Genomic DNA, 21,130 nt, shown 5'->3' with positions numbered 1-21,130 from the left:
TTAGTAAGTATTACATTTTTCTAGAAACAAAAAATATCATAATTTTTGAAAGATGATTTTATGATTAAGACAACACTTCTCTTTTTAAACATTCTAAAGTGAATATATTATTCAACTTTTAAACAAGAACTATTTTTGAATAATATTTTAATAAAGAGTACCCATTTTAAATAAAACTTAAATTATACAATTTTTATTTTTTAATTGTTATTAAAAGATAAGTCAACATTTTAAGGTGATAGTTAATTGAGTGATACTTAGCAAATAGCTTAGACATAAAAATATAAAAATTATTTAAATTATTTTCAAAAAAAGACTAATAAAATTTATAATAATATAATTTATTAACTTAAATTTCAACTTCCTAATTATAAAATCAGGTCTTATGAATTTTAAATACTATAAGTTATTATTCAATACTAATTTAGAATTTAGAATAATATTTTCGCTTTATTTTACAACAATTATTTTATTTATTATTGATTAAAATTAAATATAAACAATAATTAATCTAATATTTTATTGATTATCATCAATTAGCTTAGTTTAAATTTATTATCCTTTCTTGCTATCATCTTTATAATCTTTAATTCTATGCTATAAACTTTTTATTTCTTCTTCTATTGATATATTAGCTTTTTGTTAATTTTAAGTTTTTTAAGTTTTAATTATAACTTTAGTTATTTAAATTATCTGATTATTTATCAAAGTAAATTTATCTCAGAATTAAACATGAATTAATTTTCTTTAAGTACTGTTTTCAGTATTAAAGTGATATTTATATTTGAAATCAACATAATTAATTCATTTAAATTTCTATTTTATTCATATTATTTGGTATTTTATTTCATCAATTTCTACATTGTTTAATAAATTTTATTGATCAGATTTAGCTTACTTATTTTAATTTTAGATCTTTATCTTTGAAGTTTTTTATGCAGTAACTCAATTAAAAAATATTAGAATTAATATAATATTAATATGTAATAAATCTGTCATCTTAAATTTCTTGACTATATTTAAATTATATTATTTTAATAATTAATATAATTAAAAATTAACTATTTATAAACTAAAAATTATAAAGATTTTTTTTAATGAGTTTATATTTATCTCAAAAATAAGCCATACATATTGGACATTTAATAGTAATAAATTTGTTTTTTAATTATTTTGAAAGAAATATTAAGCTTATTATATGCAGATTGAACCTAAAAAATAAAATTGCTAGAAAATTAAAAGAATAAAAGCAGTATAATATTTTTATTTGTAGCTTAATTATTCTCCTAATTCTTTTAATGATTTTTTCTTAAATTAGTAAAAATCAATAAATCTAATTTTATTATATTCTAACGATTAAACTTTTTAATTGTTTTAACATATTCAAAAAGTTCTTAATCAAAAATTTTTCTATTTTATAAAATTTCAGCCCTTAATTAATGAGGATTTGCAGTGTTTTATTTTAGTTGAGAGCAAGATTTAAAAATATTTAAAAAGCATCTACCAAATTAATGTGTAAAACTTTAAAAAAACAAAAATAAAATTAAAACATATCATAAATAATTTTTTCACTTATTAACTTACACTTCAATATCTAAATTATAAATTGTGTCTTATGAATTTTAAATATTTATTAAATTTTCAGTGTTATAATTTAAATCTAACTTTGTGTCAGTTAATTGCTATCCAGTTATTATTCTATTAGAGTAAATATCTAAATCTATTTTACCAGCATTGTTTTTATTTTTTTCTTTTTAATTAAAATAAAATATTAAAAAACAATAATAAATTTAAGTTTTACCTTCAATCATGGAGATTGAAATTTGTTATCCTTGTTTGCTATCATTTTAATCATCTTTAATTTTATGTTATAAATTTTATATATTTTCCTCTGTAATAGTCTCTTGTTATCTTTAGTCATTTTTATACTCCTATCTACTAAAATTTTCTGATTATTTATCTTTAATTAAATTTTTTTTAGAATCAAACACGTGCTAATTTCTTTAAGTGCCTTTTTCTGAATAATTAGGAGATCTTAAATTAAACTCAGTTTATTCATTGAAATTTTCATTTTTCTTATCTTATTACTTACAATTTATCTCATCAACTTCTTCAACATATACTAATGTTTATTGATCAGATTTAGCATAGAGATTTTAATTCTAGAAAATGATATCTGATAAAATTCTTTTAGGCTATAAATTCATTAAAAACTTATTAGAATCAACAAAATATTAATCTGTATTAACTCTGTCATCTTAGTTTTCTAGATAAATAAAAAATTATTTTTAGTTAAAATCAGGATAAATTAAAAATAATTACCAGAATACAAAGATTCTAATTGATCATTAAATTTAATTAAATCATTGTCATCTTGATCTTTCTTAATTTCTGTTGAAAATAACTTTTAATCTTATTCTTATTACTTTTAACTCTATTTTAATTAATTCTCAATATTGTTTTCTATTTTTATTTGAAAAAAATTTTTTTTTTATTGTAGAAATAAAATAAAATATTTACCTAATTAAAGACTTTCTGTTTAATTAAATTTAATTTAATTATTCCCATTTTTAAATTCAATTTATCCTTATTTATCTTATATTGTATATTTATAAAATGGTGTAGAATCGCTTTTTTATGAAGCTTGAATTTCTTTATTGAAAAATTATTTCAATTAACTTTATTGCTCATTATCCTCTTAATTCTTTTCAATTTAATTTAGAGTAGCGTTACTTTCATTTATATCACCTTAGAAATTCTTTAAATATTCATCTAAAAAAATTAATAATGTTAAAAATAGAATTATAAGAAATTATTTATTACCTATATTTTTCTATATATATGTTAAATATATTTCTCTTTTTTAACTTGGTTTTAATGCTAAGAACTTTAAAAGTATTTATTAAAATTTCTTCTTAGTTTCAGGTTTTATCTTTCCATTTTATTTCTTTTCTTGGTTAACAAATTTTTTGAAATAATTGAACTTCTTGGATAAAGCAGTTAAAATTTTTTCTTTAATTTCTAACATTTAGCTTTTGTAAGAATTTATAATCTTGCTGAGTATTTTAATGATAAACCACACATTTATTATTATTATTAATGCTAGAGAAGTATAAACAAAGTATGGATACTAATTATTGTACATAAATAAACCTAAAAGGACAGTAATAGCACATACATTTGTAGAGTTTACGTCTATTTCATTAACTTCAGATTCTTGGTATGGATGAATTATAAGTGATAAAATACCATAAGCAGATATGACAATAAAAACGAGAACAGCCTTTGTTACAACACTTTGAGAATAAAAATTGAGAGAAAGAATAATAGCTAATTTTTCTACCATCTTAACAAACTCCCAATAAAAGGCACTTTCTTAGTATTCTTTATATAAAAATCCATACTTAAGTTTAATGTCAATCGAATCTAAATTATTTTTGTTTTTTTTTATTACTAAAAATAGAAATACTGGTATTATAATAACCCATGATATGAGCATTGGTAAAACTAGTGTAAACGCATAGTAATAATGTTCATGTGTATAGCAGACAAAAGAAACATTTGATAAAATATAATTCGTGTCTCCAATTTATCTGCAAGATAGTAAAGAAATAATCTGAGCAACTAAATCTGGCTGAACATAAATGATGAGGAAAATTATAGCTGTTGTTAATATATACCATGGAAATTAATTTTGATTTTTTTCTTTTCTGTGCTTAATATATTTGATTAAGTAATATATCATCATGCATAAGACAAACAGTATCAAATAAATAACTGGCAGACTAAGTGAAAAAAGTAGTCTAACATAGATTATTGGCATCTCAAAATTAAATTCTTATAATGCACAGTCAAGTGAGTTCATAGTCTATTTAAGTGGTTAACCTAAAGATTGAGGAAATTCGAATATACCTTTTTGATAAAAGATATATTTTAAAATCATAAATATTTTATTTATCATTAATTAATTACCTGATGGAATAGAGAGATTAAAAGTTGCTATTGATCCGACAATTTAAACATAATTAGTAAGCATCTTAATAAAAATTCCAGACTTATTTTCGTTTTTATTTAATTCCATTTTAAATTTATTTGATGTGCGTTTCTATCTTTCCACGTTCTTAATTTCTTATATATTACTAAAGCTCATAGTTTTAATTTATACTGATGACTATCTCCTTTAATGAGCTTTTGTTTTTCTAGATAAATTTTTTTAAATTGTATAAATAGCAACTTTTTCTCTCAACACATCAACATCTCCTTTAATTGCTAAACACATAGAAATTAGAGTCCAAATAGTCATTAAAACAACAATCCATACATTGTTTTTTATTTAATCACATCTGGTACACGAAAACTTAGCTGATTTAGCATAAGAATGTGGCCAATACTATCCATATATCTAATTTATATAAAAATTTAGTATATTTAAATTAAATTGTTATAAAATTTACATCACACTCTTCACAAAGTGCTCCAATATGTCCTTCATAACAAATATTATCCCCATAAGATCCTCCCTTACAATTATCAGGAAGATTATTGCAGGAAAGTACTATGTCGCTATCATTACTTTTACGCCAATAACCAGCAATTGTTCCAATATTAGATCCACCTAAACATGTAGCACCCTTAGGACACTCTTAGCAGTTTTATACTTTGAAAGAGTAGTAATTTTCAGGACATATCTAGCACTAAGTTACTTAATCTAATTATGTTATTTATTCACCAGTACTACATGACCTAAAGTTTATTGTTAAATTAAAATGATAATTTTATACAAATTTATTATCTTTTGGATCTACTGAATAAATCTAGTCTGAAGTAAATTATAGGTTTACAGAAGTTTAAGGAATTCCAGATAAACTAATATTGCTGAATTTAAAAGCTTTTAGATTTGGATCATATTTCGCATAGGTATCACCACCTACCACATAAGAATTTAATTTTTTAATAGTTTTGTCAAATTGGACATTAACTTCATAAGAATTTTATTAATCTTATGTAATTGGGAAAAAAATTTCATCATGATCATTTACTAAAATAAATTCGATATCAGTTATATTTGCTCCACTCCTAAAATCATTAACAGAGATTAGTTAATTATTAATATTAGCATTATTTGTTCCTAAAAACTTGTCTAAATTAATTATTTTTAGTTTGGTAGGATAAGAAACACTATTATCTCCAGAAATACTTGCTTTATTAGCAGAAATTATATTATTTTAGCTTTAATCTATTGATATATTTTATTGGAATACACCAGCACCGACAGCTGCTTTGTTATATATTATTTTTGAATCAGTGATTTTAAAATTTTGGTTTGAAGGATTTTTAATTTATGAATTAACATAAATTGCACCTCCTCTTGCTTAACAAGTATTGTCTGAGAATTTACTCTGAGATATAGTAAGCTAAAATTGCTATAAAATAAATAGTATAAGAAAGATAAATATAGAAATGTATTATTTACGTCATCTTGCTAGGCATTTAGATAAATAGCTCCACCATCATTTTAAGATTAACAACCAATAAACTAAGAATTAAAAATTGTATTAGTTTAATTTAATCCTAAAATATATATCGCACCTCCAAAGTTAGACTATTTTTATAATAAAATTAATAATTTGAAATATTTTGGAAAATTTTTACAGAAACATTTTAAAATATGGTTTCCTAGATATTCAATTTACCCTATTAAATTTATAGCGCTCCTCCATTACAATTTTAGTTACAGGTAACATTCGAAAAGATACTGTTTTAGCTTATATTTACACTAGACTATAAAGCAGATATTAATGTAGCTGCATTTTAACTTGGATTCTAATATTCTTATGATTGAATAAGTCTTGAAATTTGAGTTAATTAATTTATATTTTTAAACTTAACATTTATTAATTATATTTAGCTCTCAACTAATAACAAACTACTAGTTATATAGGTTAAATTTTCTATATTTGTATTTTTAATTGTTAAGTTAGAAGTGAGTGAATTAATTATTAATGGATAAGTGGTCTAAAATGATGTCTTTTTTAAATTAGAAATAGTACAGTTTTAAATCAATAATATTGAATTTTATAAGTTAGAAATAATTGCTGGTTATTGATTGAAATTTTAAAGAGAATACTTCAAATAAGGTTGAGAGTCTGATCCAAAGACTTCTGATAAAATTTAATTAATCTCCAAGAATTAAAGGTTAGTATTTACAACATCAAGAAAGTAATTATCTAAAATTCCTTTTACGTTTTTTATATAGCCTCCTTATAATGTAATAGAATTTAAGGCTTTATTATTAATTTTAGAGTATTTCCTATTTTAAAATAAAAATTATTTGAAAAAATGAAATGATTTATGGATGAAAAATAATTATTTAATTAAAACTTTTAAATTTTACTGTATTCCAATGCTGCTTGCTTAGCTGAGAAGAGTGTAAATATTGCTAAATTAACAATTAACGCAGTTTAATTAAACTTAGTTATTTCCTGAATCTATAAATATAGCTCCACCATCCGTAGAAGCATATCCTTCATTAAAAATGGTATCCATCATATTAATTTTAAATGTTTTTCCAAACTACAGCAAATATAAGAATCCTCCTTTTATAGAAGTTGATTAATTAAAATTGGTTTTTGAGATATTTAAATTTTCAATTTATGCATTAACAAAACCTCCATATTGTTAGAATAACTATTATTTCTAGCTATTATAGAATGTTTGATTATTAAAAACAACTGTATCTAATATCAAAGTATTTGTTTACGCATAAACAAACCCATAAATTGATTAGCTATACGAATTTAGGAAATAAGAGTTTTTTATTACAAAGGTTCCTATGTAGTTTGTAACCTACAAGGCTAAAGAGGAATAGCTTAAACTATACTCCACAGATTATAAATATATATTTTAGAATATAGCTTAGTCTATTTCCACATCTATTTAATAACTGCTTTGAATGTAAACAGGACTTACATATGTATTTATGCCACTTTAAATTAAAGATAAATCTTGAAAATTAGCTACTTTCATATTAAATGTTGATTGTTATGTAAAAAAATTTTATATAAATATTAAACTAGAATCGTATGCTTTTTTCCTAAAAATATTAATGTTTTACATTCCAACACTTAAAACTTCATATAACTATAAACAACTAGCTGTCAATTAATTAGGTATTTACAGAATGTATGCTTGATTGTTAGAGCAATTAAAATTCATTATAGTTGCTGAATCTGTATTTTGCATTAATCCTAATTAAATATCAAAATGATTTAGAAGTGAAACATTCTGCATATTGATGCTTGAAATTTTTATAGTTTCAAAATACTGAGCAGTTTTTAAATCATTGTTGTTTTATACAAATAGTTAGTTATCAATAAATGAAATATTTTACATAACCAGCTAATGATCAGGTTAAATTAAAAGTGAGTATAGTGCATTAAAGAATACATAGGTAGTTCTTACTTAAAAGGTATTGTTTTAAGAAGTTACATTGATAAATTTAAAAATATAGTTAGATTGCTAAAGAGAAACAACAGTTGAAAATATTGATTTTCTACAAAATTTATTATTATTCATAGTCATTCCGTTAACTTAAAATAAACCTGCTGTAAACAAAAAAGAAGTATTGTTGTTATTACTTATATTAGAGCATTTGTTATCCGTAATGTTTAAATTATCAATATATGCATCGACATTTGATATTTGCCTTAAAATACTAAAATTATTACCTAAAGTGCAATTTATGAGTGAAAAGTTTAAAATTTTAATCTATTAAAAAATAAAATAGTTAATAAAATTATTAATAATACAATATTATATTACATCATTATTATTAAAAGAACTTAAAATAGACTAATGATAAGTGAAATCTTCATTCTAAATTTTATAATTTTAAATGCTTAATGGTGAGCTTTCAGAATATATGTATTAGCAACTTTAAGCTTAGGAAGGCTTCATTAACGGGAACAGCTAAATATTATTTAACAATACACCACTCTAAATATTTAGAAAAGATAATCCACATTTATTACTTTAAGTATGATCAAAATTGATGATAATATCTTTAAATCCAATATAATTATAGTCTTAAAGCTAAAGATTATTAAAATATTAAATGCTAGCATAAACTCCTGGTTCTAAACTTTAAAAAATCAAAGATATAATATCATTAAAATCAAAATTCATGAAGTTTGGATTTAAGATTAAAGCATTCTCAGGAGAGATATTTATTTCTACATTCATATTACTAACATTAAAAAGAAGACCCTAATAAAATTAAGCCTATATAAATTTAAAAATAAATATTAGCTCAAATATTTTTAAGTTATTAAAAATTAAAAAAACTTATTATTTTTTTTCTTAAATAAATAGAATTTAAATATTGAAATTATTTAATTTAAATTTTATGGTTTACTTTAATCATTGATGTAAAAAAATTGTATGAAGTAATAAATGGAGAATCTAGCTAACCACTTCCATATAACCCATTTTAATCATATAGATTAGTAGCATTAAAATAATATTATTAAGTGCATTCCAAGCATTATTAAGGATCATTTAAACAATCACCTATATTGTAAAACACATTACTGTATTAATATTAAATCCACAAAATATTATCATATGTTACATCCATAAAACCTAACTAATCGCTAGTTTTAGTTGGTTTAAATTTTAAAAATAAGTTAAATTAATCCTTATTTGGATCATATTTAAAAACATATGCAAAGCCTGTGTTGAAATCTCCTATTAAAACCATTTGAAGACGATTTATAGCTTTTAAAGCTGTTGGGAACATAGTAAGCTGAACTATTTTTGAATATTATCCAGTAAAATAATCAAAAGAATAAACGTAATTATCTGGGCAAAACATTATTAATCTCTTAATCTTTTTGTACTAAAATATGTCTGTTGTGTAAATATTTGAACAATCTTTTAATTTTAAAATTATTAATTAATAATTATAATATATATTTTCAATAATTTTAGATTAAATTCTTCACTTAAAAATTTAGGAAAGGTTATAAATTTTTTAAAAAGAAATTAGTAAAATACATTGATAAAATAAAAATAAGATTAAAGATTACCCTAAATAAAATATAATAATATCTATTTTAAGGAGCAATTTTTAAGGTTGATAAAATTAAGTGTTAATGCTCAAACAAAAATATTTAATAAAGGCATTAAATTTTTTTGTTTTATTCTTAATTAATAAATGTTCTAAATAAAAATTTAATAATTTTATTTGCAATATATTTTTATAAGTATAAATAATATTGTAATGTTATGAATAAAAGAAATATAGTTACTAAAATTTTAAGAAAATTTAAATGGAAAGTTAGGTTAGCTTAAATCCCATGAATATATATTTCCTTTAGTATCTATAGCTATGAGTTCTTGATTATCTGGATCATCTAATGAGGCAAGGCCATATTACATAATTATGCTCTTATCATCTAGCGAGTCTGATTTCAAATAAAAAATTTCACCAGTTTAGCAATTTACTAAAGATATTAAATAGCTTGCTGATTTCTTATTATCATTTAATGCAACCCAAATAACGTTTTTGAAAAAGAATGGATCTATTATTTAATTAATATTACTCCAATATAATCCATACTTAGCATGTATATCTATAGTCTGAAGAAAAAAAATATTAAGTTTTTTATGTTAAATGAAAATAAAATTATTACATTTTCAGGCGACTCTAGTGGGTATATTTGAAAAGTAGTTATATAATCAGTATATTAATCCCCAGTTTTTACCAAATATTAATTAATGGTATATTTTACTTCGTAAACGACCCCATAATCATTTACTTAATTATAATTTAGCTGCTGTTTTTATTTATTTTTATTTAAAAGCTAGAATCCAAAGCCGTTTCTTTCATATAGGTATACTTAGTTATTATCAACAAGCACAATCTTATCAGTTTCTCCAACTTATCTACTAATAAATCTTCTATTCCATCTATTTCCATAGAAATCTTTTATAATTTAAAAAATGTTAACACTGATGAATTTATTTATTTAAAAATATTACAAAGCATTTTGGAAATTGATTCTTGCTTGTAATTATAAATTGAAACATAATTTCCGGAAGATATAAAAATGGAGTTCATTTCTTAGTATGGTGTCCAAACAAAATAGCTAACTACCTACTCATTAGCGGTTTCAGTTATCTTTAAAGAAGTAAAATCAGAGCTAAAGGTAACATTAAAATTATGTAAATATTGACCTAAATTAGTGATAAAAATGTCTTAACCCTCCAAGACAATATAGTGCATATTTATAAAGAATTCATTTGATGAATAATTATTCAAACCTTTCAAATATAAAATATAATATATTTAATTTATTAATAAATTAGTTATTTTAAAAGATATAAATACTTTATTTAAAAAGTGTGTTAAATGTTCCTTAGACAATATCAACTATTTAAAGTACTAAAATTTATTGATAAGCTCCAACCAAGAAGAGGATATCTTTCGTTGGATGTTTACTAAAACTCCAATATTGATCACCTTACTATCTTACAATAGCTTTATTTATATATATATATTTAATTATAATTTATTGAGGCATTTAATTTATTAGAATATTACAAGGTTTTATGAAGCCATTCCATTTATAAGTAAAACTATTAAGATCAATAGTCCAATATATCAAACCTCTATTGTTACTTATAACAATTATTGTTTGACCAGTTGAGAGTGTAATAAATTTAGTGATATATTGATTAAGATAAGAATTATCAGGAAATGATTCTAAGCTGTTAGCGTTATCCATATCGATAACTAAATTCTATTTATCAACATCAACAACCCAACACTAATTTAAGTATAGACTAACAATTACATAATTTGTTGCTTCAATTAATTCAAGCTAAAAGAGATTAAATGCAGAAAAAGTTTTCAAAACCTTTAATGTGTAAGGATCAGTCATTAAGATACTTCCTTTATTTATAACTACAATCTTATCTGTAAGTTAGTGGTATTTCATGCTAGCAATCTAATAACTTGCTTTAAATTATATTATAAAATTATAAAAATTGCATAATAGATAACATTACGCTTAATTGTATTAATGACTTGCGCTGAAACTAAATCTATATAATAAACATAGCTTGAACCATCAGTATTTTGCTGCATCGTATTTATTATCATAATATTAGTTTTAGGTATGATAATCATGTTTTGCACATAATATTAATAAAAGTTTACAGGGTCTATTTATAAAAATATGAATGAAGGATTTATTATTTGATACCTAAAGCAATTTTACTGTCGTATTTTTCAACATTAGGGCAATTTAGCCCTTAAACACAAAGAGCAATCAAAAGAAAAGCAAATGTAGATCTAGTTATTTTTTAATATGGCATATTTCTCAACTTTTTTTATTTATTAATTATTAATTTGTATATAAATTAAAGGAATTATTTATTAATCGTTTTAAAAATATGTAAAGTGACTTTAAGCCTCTTACTTCTATTTAAAATTACTTATGGTATATTTTAGTTCCTTAATATAAGTCAATTTAATTATAAAGTAAATAATGAGAAATACAAGATAACTTATTTGAAAAACATCTGGATTTTTGAAATCTCAATTTTTAGGATTTTGAATAAGATAATTAAAAACACAGTGACTAAGCTATAATTTTGATGTTATCGAAAAGAATATTTTTATATATTAATAAAGACTGTAAACAAATAAATTAAGGTAAAAAAAAAATAAACAATTAGTGAATGTTAAATTATTATAAAATCAAAATATCATAATTTTAGAATTTATGATAAAAATTATATATATAGTAAAATGGAAAGACAGCGGAATCCATAATTATCTTTTATTTATTTGTCAATAAAAATCATTAAATTATTCGGTATTCGACCGAATCAAAAAAAGTCTTATTTGGTCGATCACTAATATTTAATATTACTTTTTTATTTTTCTCAAGTTAATTTTACATTTTTAAAGAAATAACACATATTTAATCAATTCACTACTATTTATAAATAACATTACCAAAAGGTTAATTATATATAAAATAACAAAAAATAATTAATATAAAAGTTATATCTTACTATTTTATTTTAAGAGTTGAAGAAAAATATTAAAAAAAATGGTATTAATTTAAATAAATGATGAAAAATATTTAGTTATATTTTATTTGAAAAACAAAAATTGAATTATATTTTTTTATATAAAACTGTAATTTATTCTAAAAGATATATAATATAAAATATTGATATTTTAGTAATCTTTTGTTGATGAAAGAAATATTTATTTATTTTTATTAGAATAACCAATAATTTTATCCTTTTGTCATTTAATGCTCTATATTAAAGTCAAAAATATTTGCTTTTTAAATTTGATATTTTTTTAATTTAAAATTTCTTTCTACTGAAACCAAATCTATAAAAATTTCAAGAAACTGCGAGAGGAAATAATCAAATTAATTCTTAGAATTTTATATTAAATAAATTTGTAGATTAATTAAGGTCAAAAAAAAATGCAAATAAATATTGCAAAAAGAATATTTAGAAACCTTAACATAAAACAATTTTCTATTTTAAACATTAGTATTGCTGTTAAACAGCACGTAACCATTAGCTTTAAATATTTTTATGAGTTTTACGTGAATTTATGAATTAAATTAAGTAGAATATTATATGACAAAAAAATGGGGGGGTAATAAAATGAAAAATAATATAAATTTTGACAGTTTGTAATTTTTTGTTTATAAGCTCAATTTTTGAGAAAAAAATACAATTTATCAGCTCCTTAGTCAATGATAATGCAAGATATCTCATATTTAATTGTTTAGATTATTAGCTAATCAAATATTTAAGTTAAAGTTAATTAGCAACTTTCATGTTATAGAAAAATACATTTTTATAATTGAAAATTTAATGTAAAATAGTAAATGTAATTAGTGATTGTTAAGTTTTTCTAGAAACAAATAATATAATATTTTTATGTTGATTTGATGGTAAAACAAGACTTCCCTTTAAAAGAATTCTAAAGTGAGTGAATTATTAAATAAAATTACATTTTATATATTCTACTTTTAAATAAAGACAATTTTGAATAATATTTTAATGTACATAGAGAATTTAATTAAATCCTTTTAGAAATTTTAATTAATAAGAATATTGATAATTGAAGATTTTTATTAGTGACAATTAAAAAAGCATAAATTATTTAATTTTCATTTATTAATTGTTATTAAAAGATAAATCAGCATGTATGAGGTAATAGAAAAATTTAAAGATATTTAAAAACACTTTAGAAATAAAAATAAAAAAATTTATAAAAAGGAATGTTTACAAATGAATAATATCATTTATTAACATAAATTTCAATAACTTAATCATAAAATCTCGTCTTAGGAATTTTAATAGTTATTATTTAAATCTAAATTTGAATTTAGAATAATAACCTCATTCCATTTTACAATTATTATTTTTACTTATTTCTTTTTGATTAAAATAAAATATAAAAAATAATTAATCTAAAATTTTATTGTTTAAATTCAATAAGCAAAATTTAAAATTATTATCCTTGCTTGAGATTACTTAATAATCTTTAATTGTTAATTATATCAATTTTATTCTTCTTCTATAATAGCTTTTTGCTAACTTTGATATTTTTTTAATAACTTTAGTTAATAAAGTTATCTGATAAACTTGTTTTTTAATTGTTTTATAAGAATTATAAAAAGCATATTTTTTGTAATAAAACTGCTTGAAAAGTAAAAGTATAAAAATACTCTCACGATTCATTTATTTCTAATTTAGAAAATATCTAAATTTTGATAAAAATACTTTGATAAACAATAGCAAAGATAATTAATTTTTTTATAAATAAACACTATTTTCAAAAATAAAAGAAAATTTATATTAAATATCAAATATTTTGTATAATTAAAAAAGTATCTGCTTCAAAATAATTTGAATTTAAAAAAAGTAATTGATTCTAACATGTAAAACGTAATTTAATATAATTTATTGATTATAACCAAAATATAAGATTTGATTAAAGTTCTTCATATTTTGATCAGAAATGTTTTATTTTTTAATATTTTGAAATAGGGAATCATTTTAAATATTTTTTATTACTTTTCATAAAAATTTACAATTATAATTTTAAGAAAGGTTTATGACATAAAATCTATAATTTATTATTGATATTTTTGACATATTATTTAGATAAAAAATTGTAAATATTTGTTATACTTGAGTAAAGTATGTGTACTTATGGCCTAATTTGCGTATCTGTATTTAATTGAATTAAAACTATTATTTTAATAGTATTTAATTAATAAATCTAGTAAGTAATTTAATTGATTATCTAGATTATAATTTATTTTTAACTGGTATATGCGAGCTATCTAATTAAGTGTGTAGGTAGATTCTTCGCAAGGCTACTTTAAAACCTCTCAACAAACTGATTAGAGGTAATCAGCTATTGAGCTAAATATTGAAAAGGATCAATACAAAAATATTCATACTAATAATTCTTAATTACATTAATTTCATAAATCAAATTCTAAAAGTAAATAGCTTTAGAATAGCGAGACTATTAACTGGTTGAAAAAAAGGTATTTAGGTAAAGCTAATGAAGAATACATTCTGAATTAAGATTAAAATCATGAAAGTTCAAAGTAAATAATCAACATATATAAAGATTTAACTAATGATTCAAGAAATCAATCTAAGGAAAGCACAAATTAAGAAAATAAAAAATTATTAGTTGAAGATGTTTGTGGATATTTCTAAAAAAATGATGTCAATATTTCTAAAAAGCAGCTTACTGAGCTTCTCTCTAAAAAGGGCTAATAGAAAAAAGAGTAAATTGGTTTAGATGATTTCGAAAGAATCATGATGTCATAAACTCTGAATGATTAATTTAAAAAATGTCTGAAAACTTAGGATAAAGAGTAGAAACTAGTTAATGAATTAAGTAAAAAAAAATCTAAAAATAAAGTAAAATCTGTTCATTTATAAGCAAACCCTTTTTGTATAAAACTTTCTAGTATGAATGATATACAAGAAAATCTTTAATAAGATAATTAATAAGCGATTGCTAATAGTTAAAAATATAATTAATAAAATGGATAAAATAATAATAACAGTAAAACAAATAGATCCTTCATTTAAGAGAGAGATAATTAAGTAATAAATTCTAACAGAATAAAAAGTAATATTGAACTCGATTATGTCAAATTCAATATTAAATAAAAAGAAACTATAAAATGTGAATAAATTACAAATAGAAGAGGTGATGAGAAACCAAACTTTCAATAAAACTTTGAAGTATAAACAGAAAATGATAGAAAGAATCCAAACAAATCTCTCAAAAACTTAATGAATTCTATTCACTTTTAGTTAAAAAGACAATAGATAATTGAATAATTCGAAAAAATTAAAACTAGTTAGAAAGCTAAAGTTAGCGAAAAGTATTCTATTTTAGAGAGTTTGTTAAAACTACCCAAATACCAAATTAATAGATATAAATAAAGTGATCCCATTCTCACATAAAATATAAGTTAAGATATTTAAATCTAAAAAACAGAGGTTCCATTATTCTTGACTTAGAGTGGTTAGTTGGATAGTATTTAAAATATAAGATTTGAGCAGAATAATTAATCGCCTAAGAATGTTCGAGCTAGTAATTAAGATTTTGAAGTACATTTACTATCTGAGAATAAATAATACTACCTAAGAGAAATTAATGATTATAAAAATAATTAAAAATAGTTTTTACAAAATTAAGAAGAATAAGAAATTGAATACGCTGATTCATAAAATGATGATGAAGAAGAATACGAACTATAAATGCTTGTAGAAAGAGCAAAATATAAAGCAAAGAAGCAATTCAAAAATGAAATATCTAAAGTAAATGATGATATCATAAATTTAATAAATAAAGAAAAATTCAATACTATATCTACTAAGAGAGATACCCAAGATACCACATAATCAAACAAAAAACACTCTACTCAAATAACAACAACTTTGAGAAGCTCAAGTAAAAAAAATACGATCTAGAATAGTGCAATAAACTCATCAGTTTAAAAAATAAATACTTGTGGAAATAATAGAAATATTAGAGCTTATTCATTAAATTAAAATAGTAATTAATTAAAATAAATTGAAACTCAAAATTACATTTAAATGTTAGATGAATCAAATGATAATAACAATTATTACAGGATTAGTACAAAACAAGATCTTACTCCAATCAAACATAGTCTAAATACACTAATTTGCAACAGTTCTACAAAAGATTATTAAAACCAAGAAGCAATTTCTAAAGTTGAAGCTTAAAATATAAGCAAATAGATAGTTTAAAGTAATAATGGTCTTTAAAACAACTAACACTATTAACTACCTCAGATAAATTAAATAAATAAAAATATTTAAAATTCAAGGATAATTAATTCAAACATAAATATGTCTGGCTTTTAAAACTTAAAAAATTAACATGAAATTAACCAAATAGAATAACCTTTTAAAAATTAAGTCACAAGAAGAAAATTTGTTTCTGTTTTCAATAAAATACATAATCAGAACCAGAATAGTTAAAAATTTAATGATACTTAGAACCATTCAAATAGCAAATCAGTTACTCAATCAATTTAAAATACTAAATCCTATATAATAAATTAACCTGAGAGTGATGTCAAAAATATCTATAAATAAATAAATCTCAATAAAAACAGTGATAATTTTTGTTAATAAAACTCTAAGATAATTTTCTAAAAAATGACTGAAAACAATAAAATAATTCAAGAATAATAAAAATACTCTCACTGTTTATTGTAAGAACCTTCTATATAAAGCTAAATTACATAAGAAAATAATGATAACTATTAAAACTATAATTTAAAAACTCATTCTAATCATAAAACAAATACATCTAGAAGGTATAAAAATTTTTAAAATGATAACAGCTTTGAATAAAAATTTCATAATATATGAACATATTTTTATTTTATATATAATAAAACGATGTGTTCTTTAAACATTAAAATTATTTTTGTGTTCCCATTATTTTTTAACTGATTGAATTTTATATGAAAAATTCGTTTAAAATGTTTGAAATATTAATAATCATTTGAGATTGTTATAAGATTTAAAATTAACTTTTTTTAATTGCTTAACAAAATTTTTTTAATATAAAAAATTAATATATTTTATTTTAGTATTTAAACAATAAATGACAAATAAATAATAGTTAAAATATGTTTTGTTTTAGAATGATATTGATATTTAATTTAGAATTTGTTCATTTTTGAATAAGTTTTTGAATTAATATTTATATTTGAGATATCTTCAAATTTTATTATAAATAATTCAAAGCAATATTAAAATAATTAGGAAGATTAAGGTTATAAAAGTTACAAAGGATATCAAAAATGGGAGATCATGCAAACGAATAAATTATTGACATGCCTGAAAATTCAGAAATGAAAAGCATGAAAAATGATGCCTTTTCTTAAGTAAATAGCTAAATGATTGATAAAAATAAATAAATTTCATTTTTAAAAGGATTTAATATTGTTTAGATTAATTTTATTAGCCATCTTTAACTCAAGAGTAGTCATTTAAACTAATATATTTTATAATAAAAAGGCTAAATTCGCAGTTGAAAATTATAAATTTGAAAATAAAATATCATCTCATATAAAGAAATTCTTTGATGAGAAGTATGGACCAAATTGGCATTGTGTTGTTGGTAAAATAGCTTAGCTTAAAATTAAAAATAGGTTTTTTGAAATTAATAATTTTTTTTTAATATAAAGGTAAGCACTTCAATGCTTATGTATCATATGATAGCAAAAACTTTATATTCTTTTACGAGGGTTAATTAGCTATTCTTTTATATAGAAAAGGTTGATTTCAGCATTTCTATTTGCTGAAATGATAATTTAATTTTGTTTATACACATATATATCATGTAATAAGTTAGATAATCACAAAAATACTACTTCAAATTTATGAGCGTAATTGATATTAAGAAATTGAGTTACCATATTTAAATGTTATCCTTCATGATTTAATTATTTAATAATATTTTTAATGAGATGATTAAAGAATTGTGACCACATCAATATAAAAATAACGTTTTTTATATTTAGTTATGATCATATGTATACTCAATAAATTATTAATAGTGAAATGATATAAAAACAGTTGCCTTTTTAAATTAAATCTTTAATTAGTAATAAAGTCTTTTCATAAATATTAACTTTTATTTTAAATAAAAAAATAATTTTTAAATTATAATATAAATTTCATTCATAATAATATTTATCTTTTAAATAGAAAATAAATATAATTATTTTAATTAAAATATAAATTAAAGAATTAAATTATATTTAAATACTTGTTAAGAAATAAAACTTTTCTTGCTTAAGTCAAGACTCAATCAATTATATGGAGTGATACTATCTATATATTTATATTAATAATGCTTTTTAAAAATAATAAATGAGTTATTAGTATTCTTTATCACAAAAAAGTAACATAATCTTAGCGTATTTATTATATTTGCAGTATTTCAAACAAATTAAAAGTGAAACAAGAAGATAGAGTTAAAGAAAAAATACATTAACAAACAAACTAATAATTAAGTTGTTAAATTTTAAAAAGGGAAATAAAAAATCTTTTTAGCAAGAACACAATTTGAATATTAAAAAATGGCTTTACTTGGTAAAACTTTAAAGGGGAGAAGTACAAGACCTGGTGGAATACCTCAAAAGAGGAATATTAAATGGCGTTAACTTGCAAAAAATTAAGAAGAATTTGATTAATTGAAGCAGTTAGCTAAAATGAAGCGTGAAGGACTTAAAGCACGTATTAAAGATGAACAAAAAGTAGTGACATTCAATAAAAAGAAATTAATTACTTATTGGAGAAAAATTATGCGTATTGCCAAAACTGAATAATTAAAAAATGAAATTGATATTTACAGTTAAAATAACTAAAGAGAGCTCGATTCCAAGGAAGCTTTCATTTAGATGTTAGATAAAAATTTAGATGAGGCTGAAGATTAATTTTAAATTGCTTTACGTAATCACTTGATCCATATAGAAAATTTGATGCAACTCTAAGAAGCAAGAATGAGAGGTCTTGCCGAAGAATTCAACCGTGATGTTAACATCCTAGAAACTGAATTTGATCTTGAGCGTGAAGAAATGGTTAAGACTCATAAAACTTAAGTAATAAATCTAATATTATAAAGAAAAAGACTTTATGCATCATTCACTTATTAAAAATATTAATCAATCATTAACTTGTTAAATAATATAATACTCTATTTGAATTTGAATAGATTCTGATTTTTTTTTTTTTTTCATTATAAACCTTAATTAATGATGCTGATTAAAATTTTATTGATTGGGCATTAATGAATTTTTTATGTAATTTAGTTAAAAGAATTGGAAGACATGATTGAAACTGTTAAGGAAGAAGATAAAAAGAAGACTGAAGAAGCTCAAAATGAGTTTTCATAATTTAAAGAAGAAACAAAAAATAAAAATCTTGAAGAAACAAATGTAATGAAAATTATATTGGAAACAAAACAGACTAAGTATTATACAGAATTAGAATAAATGAATTCTAAATTTTAGAGCGATACCTCAAATAAAGTTAAAGATCATTAGTTTTATCATGCCCATAATAAGAATAGAAAGTAGGAAATAGATAGATATTTGAGAACTATTTCATCTAAAAAAGCTAAAATCGATTTAATGAAGCTTAAAATTCTTTAACATTGTAAAGAATTCAATGCAAGAAACTCTGCTTTAAAGAAGGAAAAGGAAAATATCTCTCGTAATTATCATGAATTAAAGTTAAAAATGTAAAAATTCAGAGAGGAAGAGTCAAGAAGATTAAAGGAACTTTCAAATAATTCTCGTAATGCTGTATTAAAACTGAGAGAATACTGTGCATTAGGAGAAAAAATCCTCAAAACTGCTGAACTTTGTAATTATATATTTTTATAAGAAAATTAATTTAATTTTTAAAGGAAATTAAGAAGATTTTAAAGCAAAATACATTTAAAATAGAGAGAGAAAAAACTAATCATTTTAGAATTTTTGAGCATAAAATGAATGAATGTTATTTGAAATAATAAATTATATTATAATAGAAAGATAAAATTTAATTAAATCATATAGAAAAAAGATTATTTTTTCTTAATTAAAGATTGAATTTTTAAAAATTTTTACTCTGATCAATTATTGAGATTAAAAAGGAAATTTTAAAATAATCGAAAAAATACAAAATGATTTTTAAATTTATTCAAAAGTAATTTGTTAATTTAAACTTTAAAAATATTTTATTTAATTTATGTTAATTTTACTAAATTAATTGAAATTAATGTTTTTATGATATTTTATTTAAAGGCCGTAGACTTGAAACTGAGAAAGAAAAGGTCCTTCCTTTCTATGAGAGTTCTGTTGATGAAGACCAGATTCCTGAATAACTTAAAAATGAATTTGAGCATTTAAAGAAAGAGGATGCAGAAGAATATGCTTATTTAAACAATTTTTACAAAAGATACAACAAGGTGCTTCTTGATAAGTTAGCGATAGAAAAATAAAAGGAAAATTTACAAAGAGATAATTAATTGCTTAAATCACTTCTTAAGTAATATTTAGATGGAATTTCCCTTAACGACGATGTAAGCAACAAAATTTATTAGATTTAATTAGAATTTTTTTTTTTGATGATAGACAATATTTATTTATTCATTAATTAATTTTTAATAAGGTGCTTAAAAACGAAAATAATCCTTTGCTCGTAGTAAATCACAAGTTTAATTTGGGTAAGATGCCAGTAGAGAAGATAGAAAATAAAACTGTAATCGAAGGTGTCTTCGAAGTTAGAAATACATCTCACTAATTATAAGGATAAAGAGCTCCTCCATTCTAGTGATTTGCCAAATTAAAAAAATTTATTTCATAAAAGATCTATCTATCTACTACTCATCTTATTAGTATTAATATAAATTTATTAAAAAATAATAACAATATCATTATCTTAAATTTAATTTTAACACTCTATCCATTAATTACATTTGTATCTGTAAAATATAAATTTGTTTCATATCATCTGT

General features: G+C 21.0%; 4 protein-coding genes across 4 annotated transcripts; 3 read left to right on the top strand and 1 right to left on the bottom strand. All coding sequences in view use genetic code 6, as the record gives it.

Moving 5' to 3' along the window:
• Positions 1 to 1,568: 1,568 nt before the first annotated feature.
• Positions 1,569 to 11,149, bottom strand: TTHERM_000971843 (transmembrane protein, putative; the record flags this gene model as incomplete). The annotated part of the gene is made up of 18 exons (XM_012800600.1): positions 1,569 to 1,750; positions 1,802 to 2,266; positions 2,323 to 2,463; positions 2,521 to 2,772; positions 2,824 to 3,912; positions 3,973 to 4,402; positions 4,455 to 5,423; positions 5,474 to 5,602; positions 5,653 to 6,310; positions 6,395 to 7,767; positions 7,822 to 8,280; positions 8,414 to 8,931; positions 9,309 to 9,639; positions 9,693 to 9,985; positions 10,042 to 10,323; positions 10,391 to 10,540; positions 10,604 to 11,020; positions 11,071 to 11,149. The coding sequence occupies 18 exons, from the start codon at positions 11,147 to 11,149 to the stop codon at positions 1,569 to 1,571; spliced, it is 8,217 nt and encodes a 2,738-aa protein (XP_012656054.1).
• Positions 11,150 to 16,186: 5,037 nt separating this feature from the next.
• TTHERM_000971841 (hypothetical protein) lies at positions 16,187 to 16,774 on the top strand (the record flags this gene model as incomplete). The annotated part of the gene is made up of 1 exon (XM_012800599.1): positions 16,187 to 16,774. The coding sequence occupies one exon, from the start codon at positions 16,187 to 16,189 to the stop codon at positions 16,772 to 16,774; it is 588 nt and encodes a 195-aa protein (XP_012656053.1).
• A 649-nt stretch (positions 16,775 to 17,423) lies between these two features.
• Positions 17,424 to 17,905, top strand: TTHERM_00971840 (cytoplasmic dynein light chain 2; the record flags this gene model as incomplete). Its single annotated transcript, XM_001026104.1, has 3 exons — positions 17,424 to 17,507; positions 17,641 to 17,743; positions 17,811 to 17,905. 3 exons carry the CDS (start codon positions 17,424 to 17,426, stop codon positions 17,903 to 17,905), a joined length of 282 nt encoding a protein of 93 aa, XP_001026104.1.
• Positions 17,906 to 18,707: 802 nt separating this feature from the next.
• TTHERM_00971830 (coiled-coil protein, putative) lies at positions 18,708 to 20,949 on the top strand (the record flags this gene model as incomplete). The annotated part of the gene is made up of 4 exons (XM_001026103.3): positions 18,708 to 19,229; positions 19,440 to 19,995; positions 20,418 to 20,695; positions 20,785 to 20,949. The coding sequence occupies 4 exons, from the start codon at positions 18,708 to 18,710 to the stop codon at positions 20,947 to 20,949; spliced, it is 1,521 nt and encodes a 506-aa protein (XP_001026103.1).
• Between the last annotated feature and the right edge of the window lie 181 nt (positions 20,950 to 21,130).

Source organism: Tetrahymena thermophila (genome assembly GCF_000189635.1).
Source record: "Tetrahymena thermophila SB210 genomic scaffold scf_8254051, whole genome shotgun sequence".
Classification (NCBI taxonomy): domain Eukaryota; phylum Ciliophora; class Oligohymenophorea; order Hymenostomatida; family Tetrahymenidae; genus Tetrahymena; species Tetrahymena thermophila.
The sequence above is the reverse complement of the archived record's forward strand: the minus strand, read 5'-3'. Positions and strand labels throughout refer to the sequence as shown.